Source organism: Fukomys damarensis, unplaced genomic scaffold (genome assembly GCF_012274545.1).
Source record: "Fukomys damarensis isolate Sample0158 unplaced genomic scaffold, DMR_v1.0_HiC HiC_scaffold_6, whole genome shotgun sequence".
NCBI classification, from domain to species: domain Eukaryota; kingdom Metazoa; phylum Chordata; class Mammalia; order Rodentia; family Bathyergidae; genus Fukomys; species Fukomys damarensis.
In genome coordinates this window covers 34,713,979-34,736,060 of record NW_022900918.1, presented here as the reverse complement: position 1 = coordinate 34,736,060, position 22,082 = coordinate 34,713,979, and the positions used below count along the sequence as shown (strand labels likewise).

General features: G+C 38.5%; 1 protein-coding gene across 1 annotated transcript in view; it reads right to left on the bottom strand.

Annotated features, from left to right (window-relative positions):
- Positions 1–22,082, bottom strand: part of Itgbl1 (integrin subunit beta like 1) — a gene marked incomplete at its 5' end in the record, with an annotated part of 218,722 nt that overhangs the window by 18,749 nt on the left and 177,891 nt on the right. Inside the window, one exon of the mRNA XM_010604622.2 lies at positions 5,657–5,773. Within this exon, the coding sequence (XP_010602924.2) occupies positions 5,657–5,773 (117 nt within the window). The remainder of the gene's footprint in view (positions 1–5,656; positions 5,774–22,082) is intronic.

Sequence of the window (22,082 nt, the reverse complement as noted above, 5' to 3'; positions counted from 1 at the left end):
ACAAAAAAAAAAAAAAAAAAAAGTAAAAAAGATAATTTTGGAAGATTTCATAAAGGAGATGATTTGGAATCATGATGGAAGTGTAAGAGAATGGTGAAGTTATTGAGAAATAGGAGTGAAGGTAAGGAATAAAATGTCAAACAAAAGGAAGCAAATCACAATACATCTAAGAAGAATGGCCCTCCATGAAGAAATCATTTCTTCAATAAATGGAGACACAGGTTCAAAAAGTAGATCTTATGCAGAAGGAGAGGGGATCTAGGGATGGAGGGGGGAGAAGAGGGGCTAGAAAGTGGGGAGAAAATGGATTCAGACACCATATGTAGGGATATCAACTCCCCACATGGAATGTATTCATTCTGTATCATAAGCATGTACCAATCAAAACAGAGAAAGGGAACTAGCCTAGTTTCCTCCACCCATCTAATTGATCAAAGTAGAAACTTAACATTCACCCTTGATTCCATCCTGTCCCTTAACCATCATCCAATCAAAAATGTCCATAAATGCTGCTTGTACTCTGTGGGCAGGTGCAGTGGAAACTCTCAGTCCAACTAAGCATCCTGTTTCATGCTCAGCCCTACTCTCCCTAGAAGGATAGGGGACAGAAGCCACATCTTCCATCTGGGCGGGAGCGAGCATCAGGCAGGCTTCTCCACAGGGGTGCCTGCAGCCTCTCACCAGGAGCACAGCTAATACAGTTTTCTGCAGACTATTTCTCTTCAAATAACAGCCCCGATGCAGGGAGCTAAGATCCACAGCACGCAGATGCTGAGGTTTCTCTGGCTTAGAATAAAGCCTCACACTCTATAGGAGCCCAAGTCTCTTCTGATGATTCGTTAAACATAGCTCCCAAGGACCTCACAAGGGACACGGCTTTTGGCAGGGCAATGGGGGCATGTGGAAGTAAAAAGCTTGGCATTCCCATCAGGCATTTATGGTTGATTCATCATCCCCTCCCGATCCGGTTGAAATTTATCAATCCTAGGTCAATGTTATCATGAGCGGGGTTGCCTGGTAACACTGGCATGCTCCCTCTTCCATTTCCAGGGAATCCAAATTAGGAGTTTATCAAAGGGCTGGAGGCTCTTACAGCAGGATGAGGGTTTTATCAGCCTGTTGTCCAGATTCCCAGTTTCTCCATCTCCACTATCCTCTGTATAGACGCAGCACCTGCCCTTCATGCCGGAACTTATATCCTGACATCCACATTCACACCCCGTAGCCCACGCATACACTCCTTCGTGGAGGTCCATCGTGAAATACCATGACGGGTTACTGCCTTGTTCAACTCTTTCTCTGTTTCCTATATGCCTTTGAGTAAAGCTCCAAGTTGTTTCACTGCCTGCCTCGAAATCTCAAGGACCCGAGTTTGATCTTCGATACAAAAAAAAAAAAAAAAAAAGATACACATTTACTGAATGAATGATGAAGCAAGTGATTACCTAGTTTCAACCATACCTAATTTGGAAGGATTTCCATATGGAAACATTCAGTTTGAAATCGACAAGAATCGGAAGCTAAGTGATTGATGTTAAGGAAGCATTTTGACAGAAGTTACCCTAAAGACGAAAGTGCCAGCGACTGAGATTTCTTCAGGGTAACAAATAGGCAGGCAACGTAACCAAGGCCATTTCCAGAGACACACCACAGTGCTCTGGTGAGCTACAGCAGAAGAGCAAATGACAGAAAGGACCCACTTAGGAGGACTGCAAGAGAAGATGTAGGTTGAAAATGTGCCTGAGGCGGAGGGGGGTGTGTGTGGCATTTATCAGGCATTTCAGGGAGAAGCAGCTACAACTTTCTGCATGGTGATCATGTGGAACTAGAACTTAAACTGCCTCTAACTTGTCCACCTATCACTAATTGGTACCCTCAGACAGAGCCAGTGATATGGAGCGATTGGAGACAAAAGGTAAAAAATACTGAAGGACATGTGTGTGTTGGAGGGGATGGAATAAGCACGCAATGAGTATTTTCTCATTTAATCATTTTGATGTCCTATTTGCCTGATAGGATATGTATACTAAACAAGGAGAGAAGTCTTTGTGTGATGGTAGATATTTTTAAGTCAACTGAGAGAAACAGAAACTTGAACAATGCACGTTGTAACTTGAGGAACCCTACTGACTAGAGTCGTTCCATTGTGCTCCTCTGCACTTGGGCAGATCCACAGGAAGCTTCCCATAGACGTGCACCATGAAGCCACAACCACGAAAAACAGTCCCGAAAGGGGTGGTATTGGCTCTTTGACTCGGTAGCTCCATGCTAAGTCTGAGAAGAAATACTGCTTCATGCAAATAGAACAGAAGGAGGAAATTATCCATGCCACACAAAATTGGAGACTACTCACAGATCTGAACAAATACATAATAATGGTAAGCAAATATATGGATGCGACACTTGTGTGCCAGGTACAGACTTAAGTGTTTTATGTGTATCAACTCAGTGAATCTCACAGAAATCCTACAAGATAGGTATTACTATATTACAAACGAGAAATGTGTTACCAAATTTCTGAGGCCGCACAGGGTGAAACCACAGAATGTGCCTTCGCCTGCAGTCTACTCTAATGAGAACCTTCCAGTGATGTTTAAAAGGCACTAGAATTGATTTTCATTAATCACAAATTGCTTGTCAGTTCGCCTATGTGTTAAACTTTATGTGCAGCCACACAATTGATATTCATGGAACTATCTGAAAACACTTGAGTTGCCTGAGATTCAGATGTTCAGCTAGGGTCAGAGGTCAGGCTCTGTCTTGCTGTTTCCACTTGCATGCTGTGAATGAGTGTCTTTCTGTGGAATATTGGTGACACTTCTTTTTGGAAAAAGAAAAGTTCTGTGGGCGATTTTAATACTTGAGGTGACCTGCAAGCTTGGAGTGGGAGATCTGGCCAGTGTCCCCAAGGGCAAGAGACTGTGTTGCACCTTACGGACAAAATGTGTGTTAAGTAAACTTGGCTCAGGAATGACTTTATTGTGCTGTTGGACATCAGTGCAATACAAATGAATCGATCATATTAAATAAGATGTCTTTAAACACAAACATAAACCAAATAAGGTTATCTATTGATCAGGTGATAACAATACTGTGGCCAAAGGCAGAAGCCTGATCTCATTAATACTCTTAAGAATGACGAGTCAGTTTTGCTAAAGTGGTGCTCTGGGTGACCTTTAGAACATAGTTAGCACAGAGTAATAATCAACCACATCTAGGACTTTTCTCATTGAGGAATGAGTACAAAACAGGAATACTGTGTAGACGGTAAATTTTAGGTAGCGTTGTTAGCTCTAGGTGACTATGACAAGCATGATCAAATGTGTGAAAGCATTTCTTCCTCCAAGAACTGACCCTCTCCAAGCACTGGACTCTGTGGACCATATCAAGATGTGCATACAGGATCTGGGGACAGAATCTCTGGCACAGAATAAGGTTCTGAGCTTGGCCTGGGTGGGTTAATTTAAGTAGCTCATGTGAAACCGGAGAAGGTAAATGAAGCAAATAGTCTTATCACGTCAAAGACGGATATCAGTCTAACCCCACATCCACTGAGGACGTTATTTGAATATCAAAGTGAATTTTGAGAATAACAAAATATTTTAAGGGAAATCATTAAGACTTGCTTCCTTTGCAAACTTTAAAAGTATAACATGTTTTAATCAAATTTAAAATACACAAATGAATATATGATTTCTTGGAGTTAGTTGCTAAACTGTAAGAAAAACAGACTAAGAATTAGTCTCGCTGGTGTGCATGAAACATGTTTTACAGAAGAAGGAAGCTCTGGCTGACCATGGCAGTGACTACATTGTTTGCACATTTTTTATCAGCTGTCTTCACTTCCCACCAAATCTTCCAGCTCCTCTCTCAGTATTTCTTCCTCCTTTTAAATAAGTGACAAATAGATCCTATCAGAATCCAATTTTCTAAAGCATTTCCCTACCAAGACTTCTAATATCAGCAGGAACTGTTTTTTATTGTAAATCAAGTGAGTGATACTCTAGTTTACACATTGTTATTTTCCTAGTTTGTTTCATGGAAGTGCATTCTCCTAGGGACACCGGCAGCAATGTACAGATGTACAACAAGGATGTGATGTCCTCTGTTCTCACCTAACAGGGAGAGAGAATTGTTTTCAGTTTGTGTTTCCTCCTCAGAGATGGAGATAAAGACCATGGGGAAAATACATATAACGTAACCTGAAACAGGTTCCTTCAGAGTCACCATATTCAACCAAGTCATTGAAAATGTTGGAGGAAGAAACCCATGAGTGGAAAACACTGCATGTCAGAGAGAGAAGGAAAACAACGCTAAGAGCAAAGTGTGGTGTGCAGTATATTCAAGTTGTGAGCCAGGCCTTATAGATATTGCCATGAGAATTAAATGAATATATATCACATCCTTAGCAAAAAGATAACTACAACCTACTTAGACATGTCAAGTATCTAAGTCCAATAAAGGGAAGATCTAACCCAAAAGTAAGATTCACATAATTGAAGAGCTTGACATTACCCTTGGAAAAACTGGCACAGGGAGATGAAGCTCAGAGCTCAAGTCCTGGGTCAGCTACTTTTTTAGTTACAGAGTACTAGTTCCTCTAACTGCCCTCTATTTTCTATCTATGAAATAGAGAGAGTGGAAACAGTCTTTTAGGTGCTGCCAAGATGGTACCAGGAGATGAACCACTGGGTGCAACGGTTATTTGAAAGACCTCTCTCCCCATGGCTCACAGGGAACAAGAAGAAAGTATTTTTGGTCAAATTCCAAGTGTTTTATAGTTGGTTAGAGAGAGAGCAAATCCATTGTTATGATGGGTAGGTAATAAATAGGCCTACAGATAACAGAGGTGTCAGATCGCAGAGATAGATGGTCTCCCAGGTTTCTATTAATAGAACATACATTTTGTTTTTTCCCCGATACTGTAATGCTCAATGCACTGACATAATTATTTTGGAGAAACAGAATTATAGTCTAGTCCCTAACATGGCTCCATGTCCAGGTCACTTTAATAGTAATGCAAATCTGGAAGGAGCTGTCTTTCACGTGCATCCATCTCTGCAATAGAAAGTGCTTCAAAGGCTGAAATACGAGAGTAACACTGTCCAGCTGTCCTCTGCTAATGCTCTGGTTCCCATTCCCCTTCTGGGACTTGCACCTTTGCTCCTATTTTGATGCCTACAGTCCATTTGTCCCATTCTTCTCTGGAAGGTTTGTTACTTCCAGTCAGCTCTTGTAAGGGTCTATCATGGAAACTGTGAGTACATCTATTGCAATACCATAGTTCATTTTAGGGTGTAGTCTATCAGTCTTTTTTCATGCTTGTGAGTGATACTCTCTGTAGCAGTTCTTATGAGTAAAGTAATAAAATCAGAGTCAAGTGTTTACGTGGACTGAAGCCTTTTACTGCCAGAAAGAATCACAGCACTAGGTACTTAGACTCAATGATCTTTACTGAAAGCACACTGTGCACTTTCACTACGCCTAAATCAGGATTTCAAAGAAACAGAGGTCATAACAAACCTAAGAGCGAATTGCATTTAGGTCTAATGGCATATTGATTTTTGTTGATCTTTTTGAAAGCGACTGTAAAAGGGCTAAACAGAGTAAGGAAAGCAAAGGAAAGACAATGTAGGAAACAGGGAAGTGTTATCACCTCCACACACCACCCCGTCCAGGTCCTCACAGCGCCGGTCATCACACTCGCAGGTCTTGCCGTACACCCTGAGGTCCCCTGGTGGGTAGCAAGTGCACTTTCCACATTCACATCTGCCTGCAAGGGATCAAGAGAGAGCACACTGGTTAGGAAAGTCACAGGCTCAGAAAGGCATCCAGAAAACAAGCTTAGAGTTAAACCCGAATCTCCTGACTAGTTCTCGGCCGGGCTCAGCTACAGTTCAGCAAATACTTTTGCTGACCTGCCCAAGGAGGTCAGGATTTGGTGAGAGTGGCCAGCCCAGAAGGCATTCATATTGGTTGATTCTGCCTTGTTTTACTCATCTTTGAAAATCCCATAGTGAAACTCGCATCCTCAATTTAGTTTGGTGGCATCATTTAAAATAATGGAATCAATTTATATATTTTATAAATTTTCGGTTAAGCTGCCACATGAAGAAATATTCGTAGGTGTGCTTCACTGTGATGTTTTAGTGATTATTTGTAGTAATGCTAGAGTTCGTAGAACTCACTTTAATGTGGAGCACAGGTCAAAGCACATGATCCCCCAAAACTTATAATTTTCAGTTTAAAATCTAAAAGTACAGACTTCGTTGGACTGAGTTTGGTTCCAATAGTCAGTCTCTTCCTTAGTAATATCATGATGACTTTCCTTATCTTTTCTTAAGCTGTACCTACACATCTGACACTATAATTCCTCACATTATATCATGGTTTTCCCTGTACCCACACATTAACTAACATTACTAAATACGAAACTGCGAGACATCTTGAGGTGAAGACGCTGTTTGTGGAGAACCAGCTAGAAAGGAATAGAATCAGACTTCACAGCCAATGTCATTAACCTTACAGCTAATCCACCCACCCATGAAGCCATAGCTCATCTTCATACGCTCATAAGGCTGCATCAGGAGGCTACATAAAAAAGAAAATTCCTTTCGCCTGAGGAATCTTACTGCTTGCCAGAAATTCAGCTAGGTGCCAGGGCTCCCAGAAATCTGTTACTCTCTTTCCTTAGCCCTGCCACCAGCATCACACACCCACTGAAGTGACCCTAAGAAGCTTCCGGCTGACCCTGCCATGCTGTTCACCACTCTGTTACTGCATTTGTATCTCGGTAAGGAAATTCTGAGTTGGTAGATGAAGGCATAAAGAAAAAATTAGTAATCGGCATTGTGTCATCTCAGAGCTGTAATAAGGGATAATCTCATGGACTGATTCATAGTCTTTTTTGGCAGAAGTGGTGGGTTCAGCATTCCTTTGAGAATCTGGTGGGCTTGAATATAGCTTCAGAGTACTGTGCCTGCCTGGCAAGTCCTGAGTTCGATCCCTGGTACTAGAAAAAAAAAAAAAAATCTGGCTTGGAGAATCTGGTAAAGGATGAGGCACTAGATGGGGCTGTTCTGGTTTCCCCTCAGTGAATTTCTTTCAATTTGGAGGTACAGTTCTTGGAGTATAGTACAGAAGGCAGGGGCTGCTCCACAAGGGGATTCCCTCTCCCTTCCCCTTTGTTGGCCCAAACTGGACAGAGCAACACTCTTGCTGAGAGGGAAGCAAAGGTCCAGGCTGGGTAGACAAGGCAGCCAGTGCCTCAGCACGTCAGGGAGTGTGCACAGAAGCCGTGCACAGCATGCAGCTCCAGCATTGAGAAAGGACAGCAGTGAAGACAGGAGAGTGGCTGTCCCTCACTTCCTGGGCTGCTGCAGGGCTGGTGGGCCAGAGTTACACTGTGGGCCTGCATCCTTCCCCCAAGCCCTGTGAATCCCACTTAACCTTCAGTCCAGAATCTTAGCCGGCGGGTGGTAGGGTACAAGGCTCAGAGATGTTGGCAACAAGCTACATCTCAGTTAGCCTAGAGCTGTGAGCTCAAGAATTGTATTGCACACCCGGTAACGTAGTTAATAGCAATCATTACCTCCTATTTTAAAAACTGCTAAGAGCATAGATTTGAAGGGGTCCTCCCATGAGACATTAAGTATGTGAGATAATCTATATGCTAATTAGCTTTGTATAGCTATGCCATCATTGTCCATATCTCAAATAAAAGATTACACAAAGTAAGTATACACAATAACAAAAAACTCTATGTGGTAGAATTCAGATCTCTCCCTGGAAAAGTATGTCAGTACTCTTTACTCTGTTTCTTTCTTCCTTCCTCTCTCTTTTCCTTCCCTCCCTCCCTCCCTCCCTTCCTTCCTTCTTTTCCCTGTAAGGCATCTAAGGCTCCATTACAGCTTCCCCCTTTTTATGTAATATTATGTAAAAGGCAAAGAAACTCAACCATGTCAGAGTTAACTGGATTAGTTAGCACTGGGGTTAGAACCCCGATGTTCTGAGTGCACAGACTCTGACCATCACTGTGGGTGGATGCGTGAATGGATCCAACAATGCTGACAGCAGAGAGAGACAGACTTTAAGGCCCTGGAAGTGTGCTGATTCACTACTCTTCATGGGCAGTTGTGAGAAACTGTTCCTACCAATCATAGTAATCTTAAGGTCTGACACCTTACTAATTACAGATAGAGTCCGTGTTTACATTTCAAGTCCTATGTATCGATGATGCCACATTTATTCACATGTTAAGGCACATAGTAATTCTCCTGAATACATCTTACTAGCTTTTGTGCTTCTTCGGAAGGGATAAACTAAATATTGGCATTAGTGTCAAGACATCAGTATTTCACTAATTTCATTATTGATATTCTTATGTCATATTTCTTGTATAAAGTTAGTGAGTAAAGTGTTAATATTCTGTCCAGCAACATTGTATTTCCTAATAAGATTGTAATTCACATATCTTTTTCAAATATGTCATGAGCAGGAAGAAGAAATAATTCACTTTTTGCAATTCATTTTTCACCACATATCTATTAGAACTTCTTTTTTAAGGGACATATTAAGGCAAGTATTAACTGAATGAACTTTATATATGCAAACCTAATATACTCTATAGGAGATGGTGTCTTCTAATGTCAAGGTAAAACATATAATATCTAAAAAGGATAATTCATTGTAAATAGAAAGGTAAAGAAGAGTTTGCCTACCCTTACATCCTGGATTGGCAAGGACAAAACCCAGACTACACAGGAAATAGTACAATCAACAACTGGGATCTCATCCTATTAAAAAAGCTTTTGCACTGCAAATGAAATCACCCACTAAGTGGGAAAAATTTCTAGCCAGTAGTTCCTTAGACAAAGAACTAATATCTAGAACATACAAAGAATTGAAAAAAATTAGATCCCCCTCCAAAATTTAAAGACTAAATCCAAAAATGGGCATCTGAAGTGATCAGACATTTCTCAGATAAAGAAGTACAAACAGCACATAAATATGTAAAAAGTGCTCCACATCACTGGTCATCCAAGGGGTGCAAATGAAAACAATGCTGAGATTCCATCTCAGTCCGAAAAGAATGGCTAATGTCAAGAAATTAATCAACTACAAATACTGGCAGTGATGGTGGTGGGAGTACAGACTGGTGCAACCACTGTGGGAATCAGTGTGGAGATTTCTCCAAAAACTAGGATTAGAATCCCTTTTGACCCAACTATTCCTCTTCTGGGTATCTTCCCAGAAGCATCATAACACAGAGATATATGTGCACCCATGTTTACAGCAACACAATTTTAATAGCTAAATCTTGGAAACAACTCAAATGCCCATCAACCAATGAACGGATAAAAAAGATGTGGTTTTTCTATACAGTTGAGTACTACTTAGCCATAAAGGAGGATAAATTTGAGACATGTATAGCTAAATGGATGCGCCTTGAAGCTATACTCTTAAGTGAATAAATTGGACACACACATATAAATATTACGTCTCTCTGTAAGTAACTGAAAATGTAAATAGTATGAAAATGTATAACAGACAATGTGAAATAAGAAAAAAATCATTCAATGGGAAGGGGAACTACAGTAGGAAGCAGGGAAAGGATGGAAAAAAAATGAGAAAAGAAGGAAAAAGGAGAAACCGGAAATAGGGCTTCTGTAAATAAGGAAGTGGAAGAGGAGTTGAAGGGAGGGGAGGGGGTTGGGAAGAAAAAGGAATCAAGCTACATCGTGTAATTCCCTATGATGGATGTGAATCTAAATTGTACCAATAAAATTTACAAGGATAATTTAAAAAAGAAAGGTAAAGAAAAATAAATTCCTCACACAGAGCACATTTTAAAGCATATCATTCTTCTGTCTTAAGTCACTACCGAAAGTAGCTGTCATTCTTAGTTCAGATACTATCACGTACTTGTCGTGTAACTTTCCAGTCCTGCTTCAAGACCCCAAGTAAATTCCGCCAACTCCATGGTGACATGTATGTCCTCTGGGGCACTTTCACAGACACAGCAACATGAGCTGCACATCTCTTGTGCTCTCGTGCTTCTGAATCAGTATGTATTGGATGAATGCCTCAAACAATAATAATTTCTGAATAGTTTACTTATACTCAAATGCGAGCTTAAATGTCAGGGCTTGAATTTGCAGCAGGATGTTGAAACAGAATAGCACTCCCCATGGCTTGAGCATCTTCATTCACGTCTCCCACAGTCAGAGCAACTGAATGGGTCCTACATCAAATTCACAGCTTTATTGACAAACCTATTCCTTCTTCCCAGGTCCTTTATTTGCAAAAGTGTCCCCCATCCTCCGGTCTGTCATGGAATCTAAAAGGCGGGTGATAGTATTTGATTTTGCTTCTTTTACTTAATGATTAAATTTATTTTGAAATTTCACAAAATTCACTTTCTTAAAACATATTTATGTTTTAATAAATACATTTCTCCTGCAGGCCCCCTGTGACACTAAAGTCAAGATCATCCTTTTTCTCGGACGTTGGCAGACTTGGTCTGGCGGTGTTTTGCAGGCACAAATCTGATTGCCGATTGCCATTCTGGACTCCTGCGCGAGACAGGGTATAGGAGCCACGTTTCTCTCTTCTGTTGTACATCCTGCAACAGTCAGCTAAAACAGTCAGCTCAACAGTAAGCTAAAATCTAATTCGCTCTGCAAAGTCTTCTTTGCCCATCCCGGCAGAACTGCTCCCTCACTCTGAGCTGTGGTACTTTGCCCACCCAATTAGTTGAGCACTGATTTTAAACTAGACAAGTAAATGCCTGAAACCTCTCATGAAAGCGAGATCTTCATGCTTTGCTCTCACAGTGAGCTCTCTATCTTGTTAGCAGTCAGCAAAACGTCCCGTTGATGAAGTAGACATACACATTTATAGACTTTTTTTAAAAACAAGAAATTGAGTCTGGTACCCTTCTTTCATTTATTAGATGACAGTATTATTTTAATAATTGCTTTAAGGTTATGGAGATGTAACTGTAGCTTCTCAAATGACTATAAAATTAAGATTCTCATAAATAAATTTAAAAAGCAGAAAGCCTGAATTTCTAGCTACCAATAATACTATTTTCTCTAGGTTTCAGTACTATTTTATAAAATATATCAAAAAGAAAATCTTGAAAAAGGAGACCTCCAAAGAAATAAAAGTAAACCAAGTGATTTATTAGACATTCACGAACAGAGGGAAAGGAGGATGGAAATAATGAGGTGAGGATAAAATAATTCAGTCAACATCTCTAATATGCTTTAGCCAAAACCTATCTGGAATTTACTGTCTGCCTGCTCCTTTTAAATGTTAATAATTTAGATACTCTTTAAGCATATGCAAAACTCCTGTCCAGTCATACCTTTTTATAAAGGACAGCACATTTCTATAAATTATGTTTTAAACAGATAATGATGTACTAAGGCAGATATATGGAAGTTCTAAAAAAAGTTTACTTATACATTTCACATTTTACAGTTCACTCATGCAAGATGTAGAAAAATTCTAAATCAAGACATTAATAAAATGTGTAGTTTATGGCTCTATGAACAGCTAGTCACTTTAACAAATAAACATTTCATTTAATTTAAATGTTTTAAATATGTGTATATTCTCCCACAATCATTAAGACTTAAGATAAATGTCTTCTTTCAAATAATGTTTTTGTACCACAACTAAAATAAATGTTTAAAATTCTAGTTGACTTGCTTCAAATTATTCTTACATGAAAATCAAATATTCATTAAGCATGTTTTTTGCGTAAAGTACTTCAGTCGATATGGGAATGTACTGCTAAATAAAAGATACGTGTTTATAATTTTCCCCACAGAGCTTTATCTCACTTCATTAATATTAACTACAAATATGAATGAGATACTTACATTATCAAATATTAAATGGTTATTTTGAGCAATATTATGGACTTCATAAAGATTACCCTGAGTGTAAAACTAAGACTATTAGAATTAGTACATGAAAGTTCAAAATATTTTAAATAAATTTTAATGTTTTATAAAATATACAAACAACTAAAATTTGCAAAATATTCTCTCACTTTAAACTTAAACCCACTCTCCCTTTCTCCCTCCCTCTCTCTCTCTCTCTCTGTCTCTCTCTATCTCGCTCTCATCTATATTGTCTCAAAATTTTAAAAAGCATTCAATAAGGGGCCGGGGATTTAGCTCAGTGGTTTGCCTCCTGCTTTGCAAGCACAAGGTCCTGAGTTCAATCCCTGGTACCAAAACCAAACAAACAAAACAAAATCATTCAATAAAAGAGACTTAAAATATCAGATTGTTGTGAGTAATCTTGAGTAGCCTTACATGTATCAGTATTTTAAATGTGAAAACATCCTGGCAATAAAACTCCACTCCGGGTTTATCAAATCATCATCATTTGCCCATTTGTTTCTCCCGGGTCCTTACCTCCTGTGTAAGGTCAGGGCACTCTCTTCTCTATCAGTGTGCTGCCTTCAAATGTCATCTCAACTTTGTCTTTGAAAATATAACATGTCAGAATTTTTTCTTTCAATGAGAAGCACATTAGAGAAGTTAAATCTCAAAAGCAGTTAAAAGACGAAGCAGAAGAAGGAGGAGGAAGAGGAAAAGAAGGCTTAGAGAGAAACTGCCTCATTCTAGTCTGAGACAGCCTACTATTGATGGTTGTGGGAGGAGTAATTTAGATATCATGCAAAGCACAGCTGTGGGGGAGAGAGAGTGAGAGAGATGCAAAGTGCAGTTCATAGCAGCAACTCAAAACAAGTTGTCCTCGTAAATCCATTCGCCATTTGCCTGTCAGTCTGTTAAAATTGTTTTGAGACGCCACGACTTTGCAAAGTTTCCACTGAGAAAAATCTAATGATCAATTCCCTGTACCATCTTTTACCATCTCTTAGAAGCCATTAAGAGTTAATCCCTTTGGAAATGCATTCCAGGGGATGGTGTTAGCTCTCACAATATTTCTTCTCTAACCACTTTGCTCATTTCTCATACTTAGGTAAGTATCAAATCTTGAAAGGCCTCAATGTCCAGCCCTTAGCCTTCCCCAAATCACATCCTATCCCGAGGACTCAATAACTGTCTTCCGTGATGAAGATTCCCAAATATATCATTGATCTAGTTTCAGGCCCAGAGGACAGTCTGTTCCATAGATTTTTATAAATAATAATTCAAATAGATATATCTATATAATAATTCATTCAAACAGTCTCCCACATCATAGTTAATAGGAAGTGGTCTAAGTCAGAGATAAGAGAAAGAGGCTTATAATAAAAATTGGTATGTTTTAAGTGCAATTTAATGAAAATAGACAAAAAATATTATTAGCAGATGGTATGCTTTTATGTGCAAAATAAAAATTGCAAATGCATTTAAAAGAATAAGACAAATTCAGAAAGATGTCTAGTAAAAAATTAAACAGAAATGACTACCTTTTTACATACCAACAGCAACACAATGAAACACAGTGGTAAACTGCTTCATGCAAAAGAACATTAGCAACATAAAATAAATGAATTTACATTGTGTTATACCATAAAATTAAACTGAGGGTCATAAAAGAAGATCTGTAATTTTTAAAAGACATACTTTGTATTGAATAGGAAGAAAATGTCTGATTCACATAAATGGTGTTTGGGCAAAAAATATGAAAAATTAACAGTTTAAATGAAAATTAGTATCTTTACATGCATTAAAATAGTAGAGTTAAAAGGTGAGGCACATAATATAACAACACATCTGTCTGACAACTACCTCATCTCCAAACTATATGAAGGACTCCAACAACAATAGCAACAGCAAATACAAACAGCCTTTAGATATGTGGACAAGAGATCTGAACAGGCACTTCTGCAAATGGGAAATCAGTATGACCAGCAAACATAGGAGAAAATGCTCCTTCTCTTATTCATATGCAAAATGAAAACTAAAATCCAATGAAATTCTACCCCCGATCAATCAGACAAACACTTAAAAACTGGACATATTGGGCTGGAGATTTAGCTCAGTGGTTCTGCTGCCTGCCTCGCAAGCACAAGGACCCGAGTTTGATCCCCGGTACCAAAAGAAAAAAAAAACCTGGGCATATTAAGCAATGGCAATAATTTAGACATGAGATATATCTGATAGAGAGGTTGCACTAGTTGAATCTTAGGGGACTTTTGACATTATCTAGTAAAGCTGATATCCATAATCTAAGAACCAGCAGTCCTTCCAATTATTGGTTATATTCCCTAGAAAAAAATAGACATTGTGCATGAGGAGATGTTCCAGTAGAATCACAACAGCACTATCTCTAGTGCTCTCAGAGGAGAAATGTCCCAGTGCTCATCAATTATAAGATACTCACACATCAGTTGTGCTATTAAATAGAACACTGGGTAGCAACTGAAATGAAAGAATCACAAATACATGCAACTATGAATCTTAAGAACATTAACACAAGAGTACAAGAAAACACCTGCTTACTCTTTATGGCATAATGTCCAAATAGGCCAGTCTAACACCGTGGTGTTTGAGAATATAAACCTAGGGGTACAAATTTCAAAACAGGTGTAAATATGACTACCAAGAGTGAGGTTACAGTGTGAAGGGAGGATACACAGGCCATCTCTCAAGGTCAGGCAGTGAGGGAGGAGGCGGGAACGTCACTTCCCATTCCTCAATCGCTTAAAGAACTACTGTTTATCTTTTTAATAATGGAAGTTCTTAGGAGATCTTTCCTAATGATAATGGAGAGATGTCTAGGAGCAGTGTCTTATAGAAAGCTGTTAATCTTTGGGAGAAGTTCTTTTTCCAAAACTGGTCCAAGATGATGTGAAATTATGAAGGTGACAATCTCTTCTTTTCAGACCAGATGTTGCTGCTTCTTCCTGTTTCTTCTTTCCCTCAGAATCCATTTTTTAACTCTGTACTCCCTCCCTTGCCTCTGCGGCCTCTCCCCCGCCACACACACCTTTCTTACCCACCTGCTTACATTGAGACTGGGTGGGGAAGATTAATCCCCTTTACCTGGCACCACCCACTCAGGAATGCACTGAGTAAGACCCATGGGTTCCACCTCAAATACTGGTATCAGTTTGATTGCCATTCTGTCATTCACTCAACAGACACACGTTGCACATCATCAGTGTGAGTTGAGTATTGTGCCAGGTTCAGCGAATGCGAAATTAAGGATATTTAAACACTGGGAATAGCAGAAACAAGAGTAAAGATACAACACATGAGCACACCCAGATTGCAAAGCTAGAGAAAGTTCCTGGTGACACAGAGGCAAGTCTTTCGGTGATTAGCCTAGTGCTGGGAGAAATAAATCACGTGGGACTCCGGACTTTGATCTTGACAGGCCCACCAGTAAATGTGATTCACGTTTTCTTATTGTTTCTAATCAGCACATGTTTCAGTGCAGAATGTTTACACTCCCTGTGCGGAGTTAGCACATCACATAACACATCTTAAGTCCTCTTTTCATCCCCTTCCTATATGAGAAACATCTAAACCTCTATTTTTTACTTATCTTTTCTTTTCCTCTTTATTTATATTTTTGGTTTCACGTATAAGAGAAATCACACAATATTTAAGCTTGTGTGTCTGATTTATTTCGCTTACCATTGTAGTCAACCATGATAGAAATCAGTATGGAGATTCCTCAAAAGACAAACTAGTGATTCCATCTGGAACAGCTATTTCCTCTTCAGAGTATCTTCCCCAAGGAGTTGAAGACATCATATTACAGTGATGCATACACATTCGTGTTTAGAGCAGCACGATTCATAACAGCTTGAAAGTCACCTCAATGTCCCTTCCCAGGTGCACAGATAAAGAATTGTGGTATTTGCACAAAATGGGGTATTATTGGGCCATAAAGAAAAATACACTTGAGTCATCTGTAGGCAAATGGAGGCACCTTGAGACCATAATATTAAGTAAATGTGATTCTTTAGGAGAATAAGTTAGAGCTCACTCATCATCATTGCAGAAAGGAAATAACAATAACTCAATAATACGGGATTGTCATAAAACCTAAAGTAGCACAAGGCAAGTGTTCAACAAATAGGAGATATTACGGTTGTAGTAAAACATATGCTGGGAGCCTTGAATTTCAATTACTTGGATAAAATTTGTTTAGTTTCTTTCTCATTTCATTTTTCTATACAAGCACAAAAGTATATTTCCTGATCCAGAGTAAGGTTATGGGCGAATAGCTTGGGATCATCAATGCTCTTCCCTGGTGCTAGGAGCGGGAATGCTCTCCATCACCTTACTTTTTCCTTTTTCCTTTTTTTAAAATTGTAAATACCACACTTTCAGTACATGCTCAATAGTTGGAGAGTAATTAGAGGCTCACATAAAACAGGAAAGAGATTAGCACTTTACTAGCATAATCCTGTCTTGCCTACAATAATAGGTTTACCATAGCAACCCGATAGCACTAGAAAAAGCGCCTGCCAAATGCATCCCAAGTTCCCTTGAAATTTCTATGAGAAAGGATTGAACGCATGAGAACTATAATATTCTGTACCATTTCATTTATATAGAAATATTTTTGGAGGGATAATACAGTAACCTTGCTTCAGACACATGCCAGGAAAAAGATAACTCTTTCTCTTCCCATTCTGAAATAGCCTGGGAAGCTTCTTACAATTCAAGCCACACTGACATTACACATCAGTTTTTAGGGGAGGAAAAGTTCCTGGTGACTTTGAAACACAAATAAATGTCAATTCTGCTGTTTGTGTGTGTGTGTGTTTTTTTTAACACAATGAAAGTGATCGTGGACCATAGGATCAATTAGATGTTAAGCAAATGCTGCACTAATATAGAATTTTGTGTCTGCCCTACAGTGTCTAAAACTAAAATGGGGTGAGGGTCCTCAGGCCTCGATCTTCTCTGATGATTTTCCAGTGCAGCAAGCAAGCAAAACATCACAGAGCAGGTCATTTAGTCCTCCAAATTAGATGATCTCATTATTCCAACCTTAAGAGAGTTGCTAAAATAAGACTGATGTTGTTCATTTGAGATTTATTTTTTTTTCTAACCAAAAAAGCCTATAAAGTAGGCAACAGTACCATACTCGTGTACAAATGTGACTCAGCAATGAAGTGACAGGCCCAAGCTTTCAAAGCCAGCGAATGGCAGAGGTAAGCAATGTAGAGCGTAAGTAATTAAAGCAATGTAACCCAAAAAGCAGCCAATCTAAATGACAAATGGGACCTCCTTGACCTTGGCTGGTGCAGCCTATAGATAGGGTATGGGAGGTGTCTGGCTTCAGAAACATGGCTTCGGATGTCTGCACATCTAAGTCCTGCAAGTGCAGAATTGTCTTCAGTGCTATCATCAATGACTCTACTTCAGGTCTTAAATAAGCACAACCCTCTGAGATTTGCCTTCGAAGTACTCTATGGGATAGTTCCCACAGCATAGACACAGGCAGCAAGCCCTGCTCACTAGCGAAAGAAGGCACTGTGGTTTATTAATGAGATGTGTTTCTATAGAGAGTGTCTCTTGAAGATGAGTTGATTTGGGCAGAGGAAGAATGGAATGGATTCAGGCTTGTGTCATTTTTTTAAATCATTTTTTTTGACACTTGAAAAAATAAAAAAAATTAAGCGAATATATTCTATCTTTAATATATATTTCAGGAGTGTTAAACTGATTTGAAACAAGTATGGACTTTTATCCCAAATCAGGGGTAATTTACAAGTAGATTTTACAAAGTTGACAATGAAATCAATAAAAATATGCACAAGGTCCTGAGTTCGATTCCCAATACCCGCCAAAAGAAATTCATATGCAGTGGACCGTTGACTTACAAACTCACTTCATTCTCTAGAGCTGATTATAACTCAAATTGGTCAAACTCCTCTACGCTGCTTTCAAAATCTCTCTCCTGGATAATTTTATGCCACACTTTCTTCCAGGCAGATCTCAGTATCCTTAGAGAGACACTGGCCCAGGATTTGTTTATCAGACCAGTAGTAACTTGAGGGTCCATTGTATAAGAAATTGGTTAATCTTCTAAAATTAAGGGAAAATTCACTTGTAAAGCAATATTTTCTACTGTCAACTTAATTAGTCTTTGTTTTGGACTTTGCCAATACTTATTTCAGCAAATTACAAAACATTAGAAATAACATTACAACCGGAAATTTAGCTCAGTGGCATTGCGCCTGCCTCACAAGCATAAGGTCCTGAGTTCAATCCCTGGTACAAAAAAATAAAAAGAAAAAGAAAAGGAAAAAAGAAAAGAAAAGAAAGCACATAACATACATAGAGAGTAGACATACATGAAAATGCTTCTATGTCTCTATGTGATGTACATATAAATTGGGGGCTTATTGAATTTATGAGTAACTTATCCTCAAATATCAAAAAGCTCTTTGTACTATTCTTAAATCTTTTGAAGTTCAAAATTATTTCAAGATAAAATTGTAATTTAAAAATATACAAGTAAAACTCTATACATAATTTATCTTGTAGCTAAATGTTATTTTTAAAAATAAGATCTTATCAATAATTATGTACATACACTCATGTACATATTTTATATCCAATTTTGGAGAACATTCTGTAGCATCATACTCAGGACTTAAGTCATTTTGTCAATAATTCTGTTAAATATATTCAAAGCTTGGGATTTCTGCCCCTGAAAATGCCAGAATCTCAATCATATTGAAGTTTAAAAATGTACTAAACTTTATTTTAAGACCTGAGACAGAAATTAAACTGAAACATGAATTTGAAGGGTCCAAAAGCTGGAATGGCAGTTCAGAAACCCCATTTTTGTTATAGGATTTTTTTGTTTTTGTGTTTTATCTAGCCTGGACATTATTTTTATTTCTCAAAGATTTTTTTTTCCTGTCTACTACACAAAGATATTAACTTAGCTCTACGTGTCTCAGATGAGATCACTAAAAAATGAAGCAACTCTTGCTACCTGTTAACATTTCCTAGGTAAATGTCCCAGATGGGTTTGATCACACAGTATAATTTTCTAGACTATCATGGCAGCTATGGTGGTATTATTTGCATTTTTTCTTAAAATCTATTACTCTGTAATGCAAATATAAACATCATCCTGCTTCCCTCAACTTGTGTTTAGATATTGACATTAACACCTTCATCACAAACAGAAAGGCAAATGCTGTGGTTCTCTATAAATCAGTTCATTTTCTAGAAACTAAGATAAACATATCCAGCCACTGACTGGTGATTAAGTATAGAAACACAGTTTCACATACTGGAATTTACCAGGACCATTAGTGATCAAGACCTGTGGAGAGACAGTGCTTCTCATATCCTAGCCAACATTTTCTGTAAATACAAACAAAAGTAGCGTAAAAGTCATGGAAACAGTTCAGAAACTGTGGGAAGAAATAAAAGAAAAATATATCTCTACCATCTTTTTCACTACCCCAAGGTAAGTGAACAAGAACCCACAAGAGGAACCAGGCAGATTTCCATGAAAAACTTTGCAAGAAAAACTAAATGGTGGCTGAGTAAGTGAGGGTGCCCTACTGTCCTCGGACTCTACCAGACAAAAGGAAACATGCAATTTTATTAAGAATATTAAGCAAATAGTGCTAGAGATGGGCAGAAAAAGAGAAGTGTACTTCCAACTAAGGGAAAGAGAAGACTATTGAAAGAAAGAGCACTCAAAGGCAGGTGATTATCTGTCTCTATTGACAATGAGAAAAACCTCAGAAAACAAAGCCACTTGAAATGCAGTTTCTTCCTCAAGTGCCCATATCTCTCCAACTATGGAAAATATGTGATAAATGGTCATTTGCTTAAACTAGAACTTGAGCTCAGTTTGACGCCCACTGTATAATGAGCTAATAGTGCTGTATGCCTCTCTCATTCAAATCTTCAATGAAATCAAAGATATTAATACAGATGAATAAAAACAAAACCAATCCAAAAGGCACATGCAAATGCTAGTTGTTAACAACATTCATGCTATTGTTCGAAAAGCAACATCATCATTGAAGTAACAGGAAATTGCAATATTAGCTTTGCAGTGAAATGACTTTTTCTTTCACCCGACGGTTATCAAAAGTGAAAGACTATTCATTCAGCCCAAACAGTCATAGTTAACATCACTACTGCAAAAGCTATTCAGGTAATAAAATAAAGGTAATAAGGTAATAAAAGAGAACAAAGAAAGGCTAAGTGGTTAGATGTATTAATAATGATAACTGTATCTCATAGGAAAAGCAGCGTTGGAGGGACACTGATTGCTTTTGTCTTGAATCATCTTTGGCTTAAATACATCTTATTGTCTGAGAGTCGAGAGGATGGATTACTTCCCTGTGATTGTTACCATGTGAGTCACAGCATTAATTACACTCGGAATTTTAATTTCAAGATTCATTTTTTTCATTCTCTTAGAAAAAGGCAACTGCTTTGTGGAGAGTATAATAAATATTCTAAACTTATTCTATTTCCAATATGTTCCTTTATATAACTTCCACTCCTAATTTTAATTGTATTTATTTTTTTGGTGTGGGAGTGTGGTGTTTTAAATGTGAGTTTTTAGCAACTATCACTTTTGGAGATAGCATGAAAAATATATATTATAATGAAGTACACAATATATGGGTTTTAGCTTCCAGAAATAGGAAGATAAAATAATATATTGCACCTAAAATAGTTTCATTACTGGGCTTGTGGGAAGAAATGCAATTCTTAAAAGAAAAACTAGAAGCTGAGATGAGCAATGAACCATAAATGTATTACCAATTTTTGACCCCAAACTGGGTTATTTTCCCCTCTCAGAATTATAGAACCAGTAACAAGAGAACATCAATTGGGAAAAGAAGACTTCTACTGGCCTAGAAGTGGGAGGTGAACAGCAGATCCACTTCCCCACCTGGTGGGGCAGGAAGTGTAGATGTATACAACACATTCTATTGATCCTCCAGAGCTCCCAAATCAATACAGAAAGATAACAAACTCATGTGAAAAGGGCTCTGCAGGAAAAATCCTATATTGGCACTTCAAACAATAAATGTGGAACAAATACACCTGAGACCACTCAAGTTTGCTGGAGACCCTGAAAAAGAGCTAACGAGGTCCAACATCAGTAATTTCCCTCTCAAAAACTAACACTTTACTGAAGGAAAGTGTTCTGAAGCAAAGATTTTTTTTCAAGCCATGATTTTTCAGCCTTTAGGATAAACCATATATAAGCTCACAATCAAAGCCCAACAAATGTACACACAAGGAGATAAACTACCATACACAAAAGTCAGCAAAAACAACATTCTTTTAGCTCTCTGTGCTTTTATACTGGGTACTGTTGAATAACCTGTCTCATCATATTTCTCCTTGACTCTATTTGTTATATTTAAATATCTATTTACACCGATAATTGAATCACGTATCTGTTTCTGTCATTGTTTCCTTACTCTTATTTCTCATTTCTTTGAATGTCAAAATGGCATTGGAAAGGACTATAGAGCCTATGGATGATACTCTTTTTCCCCAAATTTATTCACCTCCTACAAGCACACTGAGCAGTGTCGCTCAGTCCCAGACCATTTTCTCCTAAGGGGGACGGCTGTGCCCTGTAGTCCGAAGACATCGCTAGGCCGAGCAACTTCAGGGAGAGTGATGCTGCTGCCCCCAGTGGTGGAGTCGAGAGATGCTGCCAATCGTCCTACAGTGTGCAGGACGGTTCCCACAGCAAATAATTATCATGCACAAAAGGTTAATAATGGTGCTATTGAGAAGCCCTGAGTTGGATGGATAAGGAGAGGGCCCCTTAATTAAGTCGACCAGTGCCGGAGCTCACTGGAAAATGAGTTGCATTTATTTTTTGTTTATTTCCTTTCCCCAGAGGTCCACACATGGTGATGCCTTACACTCCTAGTACACACATCCGTAAAGGGTCACCTGAAAATTATCTTTCCAAATCAACTTTTCACCCTTTGAGGCTGGTCAGTTCCACCTTCTCTGTGAACTGAAGTTCTCCTTCCAGCCCAGACTTAATTACCACTTTTAAGCTGGATGAGGTATCACTGTGATATTTAAGACAGAAACCTAGTTGTTCCCTAGTGTAAGAAATGTGGGTTG